Genomic DNA, 17,322 nt, shown 5'->3' on the forward strand with positions numbered 1-17,322 from the left:
CATTAAAGGGGAGGAGTGGTGGGGAAACATATTGAGTAAAAAGTGCTAAGTCAGGAGAAACAATTTGTTTTGAGTGAGGAAATTGTGCTAAGTCATAAAAAAGCTGCTGGGTTAGCATACATGATTTTTATTTATCTTTTTCAAAGCTTCTACACTCAAAAGTATTGCAACTAAGGTATCCTCATTCACAGTTTTGAAAAAAGGGTTATTTCAAAAATTATTCAGTTTTTTTCGTCTCCTGTAAAATTCGTAAAAAGTGACTTGGGACATTTTCACATTAAGCTAACGATATGTATATGTAGCAAGCATGCGTATTTATGTATTCACATATTTACGTGTTTATATGGCGGCCGCCGTGGTGTGATGGTAGCGTGCTCTGCCTACCACACCGAAGACCCTGGGTTCACACCCCGAGCAAAGCAACATCAAAGTTGTATAAACAAGCTTTTTAAATTAGAAGAAATTTTTTCTAAGCGGGGTCGTCCCTCGGCAGTGTTCGGCAAGCACTCCGAGTGTATTTCTGCCATGAAATGCTCTCAGTGAAAACTCATATGCCTTGCAGATGCCGTTCGGAGTAGGCGTAAAACAAGTAGGTCCCGTCCCGCCAATTTGTAAGAAAAAATAAAAAGGAGCACGACGCAAATTGGAAGAGAAGTTCGGCTTAAAATCTCTTCGGAGGTTATCGCGTCTTACATTTATTTATTTATATGGCAACATAGGTACTTTCATACAAAGCTGTCGCAACAACTTTTTTTTCACTTGACTACAAAACGGTCAATTACGATCCAACGATTTGTGCACAGTTGATTCTTGATTCAACATCTTGTGAATAAAAATTGACAGAAATTTCGGTTGAATTGACCCGTATTTCGGTTGATTTTACCAGTATTTTTCTTTCAGTGGAGGTATTATAATCCGAATCATACTTACGTCACATTTATTTCCAGCTCTTGAGAATTTACAGACAATACTTCTGCTTTGATAGACATAATTGTCTCAACCTCGCTATATTCAGTGTTTGGTTCATCATCTTCAATGACTTCGTTTTTAATAAACTCCTTTAAGTCGCTTTTCGAATCTTGTTGTTCCAGTAGTTGGTCGTTACTATGTAAATTTTCAGAAGCATTTGATAGTACTTCTTCTGACTTAATTGCCTGTGCTTCAAGAAGTGGTTCCTTTATTGAAAGATGTAAATTTTTAATAGTGCTCATGGAATGAAGTTGTAGCCAGGTAAGAACATTCGTCGTTTGGTTCCTAGGTAATTCTATGACAGCATGACTCTGCTAATACGCGTCCAAAAATATCGAGGGTTGTCAAACGACGCGTCTTGACATCAGTATTAATAATCCGAAACGGGAAAAGAAACATTTTAAGTCGTTCAAAAGATATTAACGAAAAACTGAAAAATGACCCGTGGGTCCCTCCGAAACCGGGGGTCCAACACCGGTTTGGAGACCAAAACTATCCGCGCAAAACACTTATGTTCACAAATTTTTTTGTGGGTACAACATTACAACAACCACATGGAAGTCGCCAACTTCAACTGCAAATATCTGCGGACAGAGATAAAATTTTCGGTAATTGTGCAGTTTAGGGGCCCACCCTAAAATTGGGCCTTTTTTTTTTGTGAGGTATCAAAAGACGCGTATTCACGTCTAGATCAAGAATCCGAAAGCTACCGCCACGGTGATGCACAATTTTTTTTGGGGGGTACAACACAACAACAACCACACGGAAATCGCCAACTTCAACTGCAAATATCTCCGGACAGAGATACAATTTTTGGTAATAGTCTAGTTGAGGGGTCGACTGCTAATACGCTACCAAAAATATAAAGTGAGGTGTGAAAAGACGCGTATTAATCTCGAGAACAATAATCCGAAGGCGGAAAAGAAACATTTTATCTGTCGGGAGATATTTGCAGTTGAAGTTGGCGATTTCCATGTGGTTGTTGTGTTTGTACCCACAAAAAAAAATTGTGCATCACCGTGGCGGTAGCCACGGTTATACCACACACCTGGACTTGGCATGGCGTAGCCCAGGGTTATTTTTTATAAGCGCTGCCGAAGGCCGCCAACACAGAAAGGTGTTCTGCGCAAAAATACTATGGATCCGACCCCCGGTTTCGTAGGTACCCGCGGGTCTTTTTCGGTTTTTCGTTAATATCTTTTGAACGCGTTAAAATATTTATTTTCCGCCTTCGGATTATTAATACTGATATCAAGACGCGTCGTTTGACACCTCTCTCGGTAGTGTATTAGCAGTCGACCCCTCAACTAGACTATTACCTTTTCTTTTCCGCCTTCGGATTATTGTTCTCGAGATGGTAATAGTCTAGTTGAGGGGTCGACTGCTAATACGCTACCAAAAATATCGAGTGTGGTGTCAAAAGACGCGTATTAATCTCGAGAACAATAATCCGAAGGCGGAAAAGAAAAATTTTATCCCTGTCCGGAGATATTTGCAGTTGAAGTTGGCGATTTCCATGTGGTTGTTGTTGTGTTCATACCCACAAAAAAAATTGTGCATCACCGTGGCGGTAGCCACGGTTATACCACACACCCGGACTTGGCATGGCGTAGCCCAGGGTTATTTTTTATAAGCGCGGCCGAAGGCCGCCAACGCAGAAAGGTGTTCTGCGCAAAACTACTATGGATCCGACCCCCGGTTTCGGAGGTACCCGTGGGTCTTTTTTCGGTTTTTCGTTAATATCTTTTGAACGCGTTAAAATTTTTATTTTCCGCCATCGGATTATTAATACTGATGTCAAGACACGTCGTTTGACACCTCTCTCGATATTTTTGGTAGCGTATTAGCAGTCGACCCCTCAACTAGACTATTACCCTCGAGATTAATACGCGTCTTTTGATACCTCACTTGAAAATCTTGGCCCAACTTTAGGGTGGGGCCCCTAAACTGCACTACTACCAAATTTTCCTTTTCCGGCTGCGGATTATTGTTGTCGAGCTCAATACGCACCTCTTTCGATATTTATGGACGCGTATTAGCAGTGTCATGCTGTCGTATAGAATTACCGGTTCCTATTTCACCTTTACTTACCGTATTGATCTCCGAAAGCAGTTCACGCATCCGTTTTTCGGATTGTACGCACATCTGTTGGAACCGATATCCGCTTACCAATTGCTGCAAACAATTACAACAAATTTTCTTTGGAAATTCGTCATTCAGTCGCACTCCCACTATTTGTGGCACTGTGCTGGACAACAACTCGGCGATACGCAAAGCGCCGCATTCCTCAATCTCATCGAAGATTAGTTTAGTTTCAGCGTCACCTAGCTCAGTCAAACAAGTTCGACACAGGCAACCGAAATATTGTTCTCTCGTATCCATTTTAATTGTCTTATTTTATTTCTTCAGTTGAACCGTTTTTTATAAATTGATGGCATATTTTGTATTAGAGCTGGGGAAAAACGATAGGCTATCGATAGTATACAATTTAACTCACAATCGATAGTTTTTGTCAATATCGTTTGTCACTATAAAGTAGCTCAGCTATTAAAATTTAAAAATTTATTTATTTGATCTGAAACTGAAGGGACTGAAATAAGTACAAAAAATGTGTAAACAGTCTCGATTTGGTAATTGTTTACTTAGCTCACAACTGTTAAAACTCGTCCAAAAATAAAATTTCCAATTTCCGCTTACGGATTCGTGATCCTGAGTCCAAAGCGCGTCTTTTGACACCTCTCCCGTTATTTTTGTATGAGTTTTTAGCAGTTGTGAGCCAACGTAAAGAATTGCCGTCGATTTAATGCTAGTACAAATAAATGCGTTGAAAAAGCAGATTGTAAATCGTTCCAACGAAGACTAACACGTTCAACTTGTTCGTGTGAAAGACCAATACATTTCAGCTTTTCATGTGGAGGGCTAACACGTTTAACTGTATGCCTGTGTGTACAACAAAAATATGAAAAGTTCAACAACTACGTGAAAATGTATAACGGTTTTATTTTTTTAATCTTTTTACAGAAGCAAAATTTTAAATTTTCGATTTCGGTTTATTGATATCGAGGTCACAACGCATGTTTCGACACCCGCGCGGTCCAACATGTTACACACATAAGATTGCGCATTCACGAATTCAAAATTGCTTCGTTCTGCGCATCTACGTCACACTTGACTGCTTGTGCGAATGAAAGAAAGAGAAAAAAGCAAGAGCTAAAGGAAAATGACGTAAAAATTGCCCATAAAAAACAGCTGATCTTTTGTTTACATGCGCAATGCGCAATGTGCGTGTGGTTTGTGTTAAAGGGCCCGTTACTGATACTTAGCATAGACTTGACAACTGTCACTTACAGTTCCGTTAAATGAACATTGCATGTTACTGATTACTCAAAACTTAGCAACACTTAACTTGACTTAGAAGTCTGTTGAATTTTGATTTTCTATGTAAGTTCTAAGTGACGTTTACATTTTGAGATGCCATTTGTTCGTTTCCATTTCATTTTGACATTTTGTTATACAAATTGACATTTATTGATTATGATGCCAGATTGTATGCGCTAAGTGGAGTATAATCGTGGCTAAGGCAAGGTGCACACGAGGCTACGCGTCATAGACGCGTACAAGATATTTCATATAGCTACAATTTCTCTACGCCTCAAGATTTACACACGAAGCTACTTTCGAGCGTCGCTACAAAAAGCAAACAATTATTGAAAAAAATAAAAAATTAAATTTCTGCAGCTATATCCGTACCCGAAACCAAAGGAAAATTGGTATTAAAAGTGGTTTGCATCCCTGTGTCTTTGTAAATTATGAAAGGCAATTTTAAACCACCGCGGACTAGAGAAAAAGGTGATTTCTAGTTTCCAACACTTTTTAGCCTTTTAAACGCTTCAACAATGTCTAGCCAAGCTGTTGTGGTGTTTAATACTCTTTTTCGCTTTGGTAATATACCTTTCACGCACTTTTATAAACTGAAGTAACATTTTTTAACTAATTACACAAATTTGCATACAAAAAAATGTAAACAAACATCTTGTTCTTCCTTTTTTTCAAGCGTACGTACGCTCAGCGACCAACATTGCTGTACGCTTAGCTACACGAAAATTTTATGCTTTGTCGCTTTCATGTAGCTGACGCCTCGTATGCAGCTCTCCATTCAAATACATGTGTTCGGCATCAAAGCGTACAAATTTCGCCTGCAGCTTCTATGACGCGTAGCCTCGTGTGCACCTTGGCTAAGTTGCCAAGTTTACGCCAAGTGAAGTCAGGTCTATGCTAAGTATAAGTAATCTGTCGAAATTCGATAGTAGTTATTTTTAAAATATCGAAAACTATCGATAGTTTTCCAGCTCTATTTTCTATGGGTAGGCGATTTGTTTTTGTATGCAGGAGAATGCAATCTAAACAAAGAGTACACTTCAAAAAACGCGAGTACTCTATAAATAATGATCAGCTGATGGTGGTCCGCAAACGCATTGCAAAGGAGTATTGTTAGAGTACCCACCATGACGAAAATGGAACACGTAATCGAACAATTTTTGCAGGGTATATATCTAATCTAATATCTAATATCTAATCTAATATATATTATAAATGGCAGTTTGGATGTGAAGATGTTTGGATGTTTGGATGTTTAGATGTTTGGATGTTTGGATGTTTGTCCAGACGTTTGTCTTTGTGACTCAATAACGCAAGAACGGCTGGACCGATTTGGATGAAATTTTGCACACATATAGCCAATAGTCTAGAAGGATCTACTAGCTATATATTTTTCAAAAGGGGCGTGGTCCCCGCCCCCTAAGAACAGTTACAATTTAATTATTATATTTTTTCGTCTTTGCGAGTGAATCACGCCAGAATGGCTACACGGATTTTGATGAAATTTGGGACACAGACAGTAGTCTACTAGCGAAATTTTTTTCGAACATGGAAAGAGGGGTGGGGGTCCCACGACCCCTTCGAGAAATTATTTTTCATAATTTTTACACATTATAACTTTACGTATACTGGCCTTCACCAATATCACAGACTCAAGGGGTCAAATAAGAGGAGGGCTTACAAATTAAGCAGTGACACCCTCCGCCCGCCCCCCTTTATCTCCCCCTCTGGTGTAAAATCCATAAATTGTTATAACTCAATCTAAATTGTCTCCTAAATCAATAGTTTTTGGTATCTGGTACATGCAGAACGAGATCTAGACAATTTTGGAGGAACGATCAGTGGTCCTCTCCTCTACTCCCGCCATCCCCCTCCATCAATTGTTTTTATTAGCACGCTTTTATTAGCTTTACCTGTATGTTTCTATCTAACTTTTTATTCTCTCCAATGCGCCTGCTGCCTTATTAACATGGTTTTATAATTAGCTTCACCTTATTTGTAATCCCGTAAGGGTCATATCGAGACCCTTCCGGGATCATTTCTGGATGGTTTTCGGGATCGGTCCGGGATTACGCCGGGGTAATTTCGGGACTATTTCGGGATCATTTTGGGACCCTTCCGGGATCATTTCTGTATAGTTTACGGGATCCGTCCGGGATCCCGTCGGGGTTATTTTGGAACATTTTCGGGACTATTCCGGAATCATTTCGGGACTATTTCGCGATCATTTGGGGACCCTTCCGGCATCATTTCTGGATGGTTTTCGGGATCCGTGCGGGATCTCGTCGGGGTCATATGGGGACTTTTTCGGGATCATTTGGGGGCTCTTCCGGCATCATTTCTGGATGGTTTTCGGGATCCGTCCGGGATATCGTCGGGGTCATTTGGGGACTTTTTCGGGATCATTTGGGGGCTCTTCCGGCATCATTTCTGGATGGTTTTCGGGATCCGTCCGGGATCTCGTCGGGGTCATTTGGGGACTTTTTCGGGATCATTTTGGGGCTCATCCGGCATCATTTCTGGATGGTTTTCGGGATCCGTCCGGGATCCCGTCGGGGTCATTTCGGGACTTTTTCGCGACTAATACGGGATCATTTGGGAACCCTTTCGGCATCATTTCTGGATGGTTTTCGGGATCCGTCCGGGATCCCGTCGGGGTCATTTCGGGTCTTTTTCGCGACTAATACGGGATCATTTGGGAACCCTTTCGGCATCATTCCTGGATGGTTTTCGGGATCCGTCCGGGATCCCATTAGGGTCATTTCGGGACTATTAGGGGATCATTTGGGAACCTTTCCGGCATCATTTCTGGATAATTTTCGGGATCCGTCCGGGATGCCGACGAGGTAATTTCGGGACTATTTCGGGATCAGTTGGGATACCTACCGGCATCATTTCTGGATGGTTTTTGGGATTCGTCCGGGATCCCGTCGTGGTCCTTTCAGGACTTTTTTTCGACTAATACGGGATCATTTGCTGACCCTTTCGGCATCATTTCTGGATAGTTGTCGGGATCCCGTCACGGTCATTTCGGGACTATTAGGGGATCATTTGAGGACCTTTCCGGCATCATTTCTGTATTGTTTTCCGAATCCTTTCGGGATCCCGTCAGGGTCATTTTGGGACTTTTTCGGGGCTAATACGGGATCATTTGGGGATCCTCTAGGGGTCGTTTCGTGACTTTTTCTGTTTTATTTCGGGATCATTTGGGGACCCTTCCGGCATAATTTCTTGATGGTTTGCCGGATCCATCAGGGTCATTTAGGGACCATTTTGGGATCATTTGGGGACCCTTCCGAGATCATTTCTGGATCCGTCCGGGATGCCGTAGGAGCCATTTCGGGATTTTTTGTTACTTTTCCGGGATAGTTTTTGGACCCTTCCGGGATCATTTCTGGATCTGTGCGGGATCCCATCTGGGTCATTTCCGGACTATTTCGGGATCATTTTGGGATCCTTCAGGAATCATTTCTGTATGGTTTTCGCGATCCGTCGTTGATTCCCTCGGAGCCATTTCGGAACCTTTTCTGGAGTATGTCGGGGTCATTTGGGGACTTTTTCGGGATCATTTGGGACTCTTCCGGCATCATTTCTGGATGGTTTTCGGGATCCGTGCGGGATCTCGTCGGGGTCATTTGGGGACTTTTTCGGGATCATTTGGGGGCTATTCCGCCATCATTTCTGGATGGTTTTCGGGATCCGTCCGGGATATCGTCGGGGTCATTTGGGGACTTTTTCGGGATCATTTGGGGGCTCTTCCGGCATCATTTCTGGATGGTTTTCGGGATCCGTCCGGGATGCCATCAGGGTAATTTCGGGACTATTAGGGGATCATTTGTGGACCTTTCCGGCATCATTTCTGGATAATTTTCGGTATCCGTCCGGGATGCCGACGAGGTCATTTCGGGATTATTTCGGGATCATTTGGGATACCTACCGGCATCATTTCTGGATGGTTTTTGGGATTCGTCCGGGATCCCGTCGGCGTCATTTCGGGACTTTTTCTCGACTAATACGGGATCATTTGCGGACCCTTTCGGCATAATTTCTGGATAGTTGTCGGGATCTGTTCGGGATCCCGTCACGGTCATTTCGGAACTATTAGGGGATCATTTGAGGACATTTCCGGCATCATTTCTGGATAGTTTTTGGAATCCTTTCGGGATCCCGTCTGGGTCATTTCGGGGCTTTTTCGGGATCATTTAAGGATGGCTTTCAGGATTCGTCCGGGAACCCGTCAGGGTAATTTCTGGACTTTTCCGAGACTATTTCGGGATCATTTTGGGACCTTCCCAAGATCATTTCTGGATGGATTTCGGGATTTGTCCGGGATGCCCTCAGGGTCATTTTGGGACTATTAGGTGAGCATTTGAAGACCGTTCCGGCATCACTTCTGGATGGTTTTCGGTATCCGTTCAGATTCCCGTCGGAATAATTGCGGGACTTTTTCGGTATCATTGGGGTCCCTTCCGACATCATTTCTGGATGGTTTTTGGGATTCGTCCGGCATCCCGTCGGGGTCATTTCGGGACTTTTTCTCGACTAATACGGGATCATTTGCGGGCCCTTTCGGTATCATTTCTGGATAGTTGTCGGGATCCGTTCGGGATCCCGTCAGGGTCTTTTCGGAACTATTGGGAGATCATTTGAGGACCTTTCCGGCATCATTTCTGGTTAGTTTTCGGGATCCTTTCCGGGTCCCATCAGGGTCATTTCGGGACTTTTTCGGCATCATTTAAGATTGGTTTTCAGGATTCGTCCGGGATCCGTCAGGGTAATTTCTGGACTTTTCCCAGACTATTTCGGGATAATTTTGGGACCCTCCCAAGATCATTTCTGGATGGATTTCGGGATCTGTCCGGGATGCCGTCAGGGTCATTTTGGGACTATTAGGTGATCATTTGAGGACCTTTTCGGCATCACTTCTGGATGGTTTTCGGTATCCGCTCAGGATCCCGTCGGAATTATTGCGGGACTTTTTCGGGATCATTTGGTGTCCCTTTCGGCATCATTTCTGGATGGTTTTTGGGATTCGTCCGGCATCCCGTCGGGTTCATTTCGGGACTTTTTCTCGACTAATACGGGATCATTTGCGGGCCCTTTCGGCATCATTTCTAGATAGTTGTCGGGATCCGTTCGGGATCCCGTCAGGGTCTTTTCGGAACTATTAGGTGATCATTTGAGGACATTTCCGGCATCATTTCTGGATAGTTTTGGGTTCCTTTCGGGGTCCAGTCAGGGTCATTTCGGGATCATTTAGAGATGGCTTTCAGGATTCGTCCGGGAACCCGTCAGGGTAATTTCTGAACTTTTCCGAGACTATTTCGGGATAATTTTGGGACCTTCCCAAGATCATTTCTGGATGGATTTTGGGATCAGTCCGGGATGCCGTCAGGGTCATTTTGGTATTAGGTGATCATTTGAGGACCTTTCCGGCATCACTTCTGGATGGTTTTCGGTATCCGATCAGGATCCCCTCGGAATCATTGCGGGACTTTTTCGGGATCATTTGGGGTCCCTCCCAAGATCATTTCTGGATGGATTTCGGGATTTGTCCGGGATCCCGTCAGGGTCATTTAGGGGTGCGTTCGAGATCCCGTCAGGGTCACTTCGGGACTTATTCGGGACTATATCAGGATCATTTCTGGATGGTTTATGGGATCCGTCCATGACCCCTTAAGGGTCATTTCGGGACTATTAGGTGATCATTTGAGGACCTTTCCGGCATCACTTCTGGATGATTTTCGGTATCCGTTCGGGATCCCGTCGGAATCAATGCGGGACTTTTACGGAATCATTTGAGATTCCTTCCGGCATCATTTCTGGATGGTTTTCGGGATTTGTCCGGGATCCCGTCGGGGTTTTTTCGGGACCTTTTCGGGTCTAATACGGGATCATTTGGGGATCCTCTAGGGGTCGTTTCGTGACTTTTTCTGTATTATTTCGGGATCATTTTGGGACCCTTTCGGCATAATTTCTTGATGGTTTGCCGGATCCATCAGGGTCATTTCGGGACCATTTTGGGATCATTTGGGGACCCTTCCGAGATCATTTCTGGATCCGTCCGGGATGCCGTAGGAGCCATTTCGGGATTTTTTGTTACTTTTCCGGGATAGTTTTTGCACCCTTCCGGGATCATTTCTGGATCTGTGCGGGATCCCATTTGGGTCAATTCCGGACTATTTCGGGATCATTTTGGAATCCTTCCGGAATCATTTCTGTATGGTTTTCGCGATCCATCGTGGATCCCCTCGGAGCCATTTCGGAACTTTTTCTGGAGTTAGTCGGGATAATTTAGGGACCCTTCCTGGATATTTTCTGGATGGTTTTTGAGATCCGCCCGGGAGCCCGTCAGGGTCATTTCGGAACCTTTTCGGGATCATTTTGGAACACCTTCAGGGATCATTTCTGTGTGGTTCTCTGGATACGTCTAGAATCGTGTCGCTCTCATTTCGGGTTTTTTTGGGACTTTTCGGGGAACTTTTGGAGACCCTTTCGGGGCATTTCTGGATGGTTTTCGGGATCCGTCCGCGATAGCGTTGGGGTCATTTCGTAGCTTTTTCTGGATAATTTCGGGATCATTTGGGATCCTATCAGGTTATCAGCTCATTTAGTTCTTTTTTTTACTCAATTACAAAAATAAAATGCATTAGACAGAAAACAAAATTTTAAACAGATAATAAGCAGGCTAACGCGAATAGCCTATATATTTAAAATTTTCCTTGCGGACGGGGCCGCGGGTAAAGGCTAGTATATTATAAATGGCAAAGTTTGGATGTTAAGATGTTTGGATGTTTGTCCAGACGTTTGTCTTTGTGACTCAATAACGCAAGAACGGCTGGACCGATTTGGATGAAATTTTGCACACATATAGCCAATATTCTAGAAGGATCTACTAGCTATATATTTTTCAAAAGGGGCGTGGTCCCCGCCCCTTAGGAACAGTTATAATTTAATTATTATATTTTTTCGTCTTTGCGACTGAATCACGCCAGAATGGCTACACGGATTTTGATGAAATTTGGGACACAGACAATAGTCTACTAGCGAAATTTTTTTCGAACATGGAGAGAGGGGTGGGGGTCCCAAGACCCCTTCGAGCAATTACTTTTTAATAATTTTTACACATTATAACTTTACGTATACTGGCCTTCACCAATATCACAGACTCAAGGGGTCAATTAAGTCGAGGGCTTACAAAGTAAGCAGTAAAACACGTCCGGGATCCCGTCGGGGTCATTTCGGGACTTTTTCGCGACTAATACGGGATCATTTGGGAACCCTTTCGGCATCAATTCTCGATGGTTTTCGGGATCCGTCCGGGATCTCGTCGGGGTCATTTGGGGACTTTTTCGGGATCATTTGGGGGCTCTTCCGGCAACATTTCTGGATGGTCTTCGGGATCCGTCCCGGATCTCGTCGGGGTAATTTGGGGACTTTTTCGGGATCATTTGGGGGCTCTTCCGGCATGATTTCTGGATGGTTTTCGGGATCCGTCCGGGATCCCGTCGGGTTCATTTCGGGACTTTTTCGCGACTAATACGGGAACATTTGGGAACCCTTTCGGCATCATATCTGGCTGGTTTTCGGAATCCGTCCGGGATCCCGTCGGGGTCATTTCGGGACTTTTTCGCGACTAATACGTGATCATTTGGGAACCCTTTCGGCATCATTTCTGGATGGTTTTCGGGATCCGTCCGGAATCCCATCAGGGTAATTTCGTGACTATTAGGGGATCATTTGGGGACCTTTCCGGCATCATTTCTGGATAATTTTCGGGATCCGTCCGGGATGCCGACGAGGTCATTTCGGGATCCTTTGGGATGGTTTTTGGGATTCGTCCGGGATCCCGTCGGGGTCATTTCGGGACTTTTTCTCGACTAATACGGGATCATTTGCGGCATCATTTCTGCATAGTTGTCGGGATCCGTTCGGGATTCTGTCACGGTCATTTCGGGACTATTAGGGGATTATTTGAGGACCTTTCCGGCATCATTTCTGGATAGTTTTCGGAATCCGTTCGGGATCCTGTCAGGGTCACTTCGGGACTTTTTCGGGATCATTTAAGGATGGCTTTCAGGATTCGTCCGGGAACCCGTCAGGGTAATTTCTGGACTTTTCCGAGACTATTTCGGAATCATTTTGGGACCCTCCCAAGATCATTTCTGGATGGATTTCGGGATCTGTCCGGGATGCCGTCAGGGTAATTTTGGGACTATTAGGTGATCATTTGAGGACCTTTCCGGCATCACTTCTGCATGGTTTTCGGTATCCGTTCAGGATCCCGTCGGAATAATTGCGGGACTTTTTCGGGATCATTTGGGGTCCCTTCCGGCATCATTTCTGGATGGTTTTTGGGATTCGTCCGGCATCCCGTCGGGGTCATTTCGGGACTTTTTCTCGACTAATACGGGATCATTTGCGGGCCCTTTCGGCATCATTTCTAGATAGTTGTCGGGATCCGTTCGGGATCCCGTCAGGGTCTTTTCGGAACTATTAGGAGATCATTTGAGGACCTTTCCGGAATCATTTCTGGATAGTTTTCGGGATCCTTTCGGGGTCCCGTCAGGGTAATTTCGGGACTTTTTCGGGATCATTTAAGGATGGTTTTCAGGATTCGTCCGGGAACCCGTCAGGGTAATTTCTGGACTTTTCCGAGACTATTTCGGGATCATTTTGGGACCTTCCCAAGATCATTTCTGGATGGATTTCAGGATCAGTCCGGGATGCCGTCAGGGTCATTTTGGGACTATTAGGTGATCATTTGAGGACCTTTCCGGCATCACTTCTGGATGGTTTTCGGTATCCGTTCAGGATCCCGTCGGAATCATTGCCGGACTTTTTCGGGAATCATTTGGGGTCCCTCCCAAGATCATTTCTGGATGGATTTCGGGATCTGTCCGGGATCCCGTCAGGGTCATTTAGGGATGCATTCGAGATCCCGTTAGGGTCATTTCCGGACTTCTTCGGGACTATATCGGGATCATTTCTGGATGCTTTACGGGATCCGTTTAGGATCCCTTACGGGTCATTTCGGAACTATTAGGTGATCATTTGAGGACCTTTCCGGCATCACTTCTGGATGATTTTCGGTATCCGTTCGGGATCCCGTCGGAATCATTGCGGGACTTTTTCGGAATTATTGGGATCCCTTCCGGCATCATTTCTGGATGGTTTTCGAGATTTGTCCGGGATCCCATCGGGGTTATTTCGGGACCTTTTCGGGGCTAATACGGGATCATTTGGGGATCCTCTAGGGGTCGTTTCGTGACTTTTTCTGTATTATTTCGGGATCATTTGGGGACCCTTCCGGCATAATTTCTTGATGGTTTGCCGGATCCATCAGGGTCATTTCGGGACCATTTTGGGATCATTTGGGGACCCTTCCGAGATCATTTCTGTATGGTTTTCGCGATCCGTCGTGGATCCCCTCGGAGAAATTTCGGAACTTTCTCTGGAGTATGTCGGGGTCATTTGGGGACTTTTTCAGAATCATTTGGGGGCTCTTCCGGCATAATTTCTGGATGGTTTTCGGGATCCGTCCGGGATCCCGTCGGGGTCATTCCGGGACTTTTTCTCGACTAATACGGGATCATTTGGGGACCCTTTCGGCATCATTTCTGGATAGTTTAAAGCATCCGTCCGAGATCCGGACGGGGTCATTTCGGGACTATTTTGGGGATCGTTTGGGGGCTCTTCCGGCATCATTTCTGGATGGTTTTCGGGATCCGTCCGGGATCCCGTCGGGATCATTTCGGGACTTTTTCGCGACTAATACGGGATCATTTCGGAACCCTTTCGGCATCATTTCCGGATGGTTTTCGGGATCCGTCCGGGATCCTATCAGGGTAATTGCGGGACTATTAGGGGATCATTTGGGGACCTTTCCGGCATCATTTCTGGATAATTTTCGGAATCCGTTCAGGATGCCGACGAGGACATTTCGGGATCATTTGGGATACCTACCGGCATCATTTCTGGATGGTTTTTGGGATTCGTCTGGGATCCCGTCGGGGTCATTTCGGGACTTTTTCTCGACTAATACGGGATCATTTGGGGGCTCTTCCGGCATAATTTCTGGATGGTTTTCGGGATCCGTCCGGGATCCCGTCGGGGTCATTCCGGAACTTTTTCTCGACTAATACGGGATCATTTGGGGACCCTTTCGGCATCATTTCTGGAGAGTTTTCGGGATCCGTCCGGGATCCGGACGGGGTAATTTCGGGACTATTTCGGGATCATTTGGGGTACCTACCGGCATCATTTCTCGATGGTTTTCGGGATTCGTCCGGGATCCCGTCGGGGTCATTTCAGGACTTTTTCGGGATCATTTAGGGTACCTTCCGGCATCATTTCTAGATGGTTTTCTGGATCAGTCCGGGATCCGGTCGGGGTCATTTCGGGACTTTTTCTCGACTAATACGGGATAATTTGGGGACCCTTTCGGCATCATTTCTGGATGGTTTTCGGGATCCGTCCGAGATCCGGTCGGGGTCATTTCGGGACTTTTTCTGGACTAATACGGGATCATTTGGGAACCCTTCCGGCATCATTTCTGGATGGTTTTCGGGATCCGTCCGGGATCCCGTCGGCGTCATTTCGGGATAATTTGGGTTCCCTTGCGGCATCATTTCTGGATGGTTTTCGAGATTCGTCCGGGATCCCGTCGGGGTCATTTCAGGACTTTTTCGCCACTAATACGGGATCGTTTGGGGGCCGTTTCGCTATCATTTCTGGATGGTTTTTGGGATCGGTCCGAGATCCCGTAATGGTCATTTCGGCACTATTTAGGGATCCCGTCGGGGTCATTTCAGGACTTTTTCGGGATCATTTAGGGTACCTTCCGGCATCATTTCTAGATGGTTTTCTGGATCAGTCCGGGATCCGGTCGGGGTCATTTCGGGACTTTTTCTCGACTAATACGGGATCATTTGGGGACCCTTTCGGCATCATTTCTGGATGGTTTTCGGGATCCGTCCGAGATCCGGTCGGGGTCATTTCGGGACTTTTTCTGGACTAATACGGGATCATTTGGGAACCCTTCCGGCATCATTTCTGGATGGTTTTCGGGATCCGTCCGGGATCCCGTCGGCGTCATTTCGGGATAATTTGGGTTCCCTTGCGGCATCATTTCTGGATGGTTTTCGAGATTCGTCCGGGATCCCGTCGGGGTCATTTCAGGACTTTTTCGCCACTAATACGGGATCGTTTGGGGGCCGTTTCGCCATCATTTCTGGATGGTTTTTGGGATCGGTCCGAGATCCCGTAATGGTCATTTCGGCACTATTTAGGGATCATTTGGGAACCTTTCCGGCATCATTTCTGGATAGTTTCCGGGATCCGTCGGGGATCCCTTCAGGGTCATTTCGGGACTATTAAGGGATCATTTGAAGACCTTTCCGGCATCATTTCTGGATTGTTTTCGGTATACGTTCGGGATCCCGTCGGGGTCATTTCGGGACATTTTCGGGATCATTTGGGTTCCCTTTCGACATCATTTCTGGATGGTTTTCGAAATTCGTCCGGGATCCCGTCGGGGTCATTTCAGGACTTTTTCGCCACTAATACGGGATCATTTGGGGACCCTTTCGCCTTCATTTCTGGATGGTTTTCGGGATCCGTCCGGGATCCCGTCAGGGTAATTTCGGCACTATTTGGGGATCATTTGGGAAACTTTCCGGCGTCATTTCTGGATAGTTTCCCGGATCCGTCGGGAATCCCTTCAGGGTGATTTCGGGACTATTAAGGGATCATTTGAGGACCTTTCCGGCATCATTTCTGGATAATTTTCGGGATAAGTCCGGGATCCCGTTGGGGTCATTTCGGGACTATTTCGGGATCATTTGGTGTACCTTTCGGCTTCATTTTTGGATGGTTTTCGGGATCCGTAAGGGACCCCGTCGGGGTCATTTCGGCACTTTTTCTCGACTAATACGGGATCATTTGAGGACCTTTCCGGCATCAGTTCTGAATAGTTTCCGGGATCCCGACGGGGTCATTTCGGAACTATTTCGGGATCATTTTGGGTATCTACCGACATCATTTCTGGATGGTTTTCTGGGTCCGTACGGGATCCCGTCAGGGTCATTTCAGGACTCTTTCGGGATCATTTGGGTCCCTTCCGCCATCATTTCTGCATGGTTTTCGGGATCCGTAAGGGATCCCGTCGGGATCATCTCGGGATCATTTGGTGTACCTTTCGACATCATTTCTGGATGGTTTTCGGGATCATTTAAGCATGGTTTTCAGGATTCGTCCGGGATCCCGTCAGGGTAATTTGTGGACTTTTCCGAAACTATTTCAGAATCATTTTGGGCCCTAATGATTCCTGAATGGATTTCGAGATCTGTCCGGGATCCCGGCGGGGTCAGTTAGGGGGCCGTTTGAGATCCCGTCAGGGACATTTCGGGACTTCTTCGGGACTATTTCGGGATCATTTCTGGATGGTTTTCGGGATCCGTCCGGAATTCCGTCGGGGTTATTTCACGACTTTTTCGGAATCATTTTGGGTACCTTCCTTCATCATTTCTAGATAGTTTTGGGGATCCGTCCGGGATCCCGTCGGGGTCATTTAGGGGCTTTTTCGGGGACAATACGGGATCATTTTTGGACCCTTCCGGCATCACTTCTGGATGGATTTCGGGATCTGTACGGGAACCCATCAGGGTAATTTCGGGACTTTTTCGGGATCATTTGGGGACCATTTATCTGTATTATTTCGGGATCATTTGAGGACCCTGCCGGCATCAATTCTTGATCGTTTGCCGGATCCATCAGGGTCATTTCGGGACCATGTTGGGATCATTTCTGGATCCGTCCAGGATGCCGTGAGATTCATTTTGAGATTTTTTTGTTAATTTTTCGGGATAGTTTTGAAACCCTTCCGGGATCACATTTGGATCCGTGCGGGATTCCATCGGGGTCATTTTCGGCCTATTTCGGAATCATTTTGGGACCCTTCCGGAATCATTTCTT

At 45.5% G+C, this 17,322-nt stretch overlaps 1 protein-coding gene across 1 annotated transcript in view; it reads right to left on the minus strand.

Annotated features, from left to right (window-relative positions):
• LOC137248430 (zinc finger protein 91-like) overlaps positions 1-17,322 on the minus strand; it is a 92,134-nt gene that overhangs the window by 38,341 nt on the left and 36,471 nt on the right. Inside the window, exons 7-8 of the mRNA XM_067779368.1 lie at positions 3,061-3,366; positions 931-1,175 (exon numbers count right to left, since the gene is read on the minus strand). Coding sequence (XP_067635469.1) covers positions 931-1,175; positions 3,061-3,366 — 551 coding nt within the window. The remainder of the gene's footprint in view (positions 1-930; positions 1,176-3,060; positions 3,367-17,322) is intronic.

This window comes from Eurosta solidaginis, chromosome 4, assembly GCF_040869045.1.
Source record: "Eurosta solidaginis isolate ZX-2024a chromosome 4, ASM4086904v1, whole genome shotgun sequence".
Taxonomy (NCBI): Eukaryota; Metazoa; Arthropoda; class Insecta; order Diptera; family Tephritidae; genus Eurosta; species Eurosta solidaginis.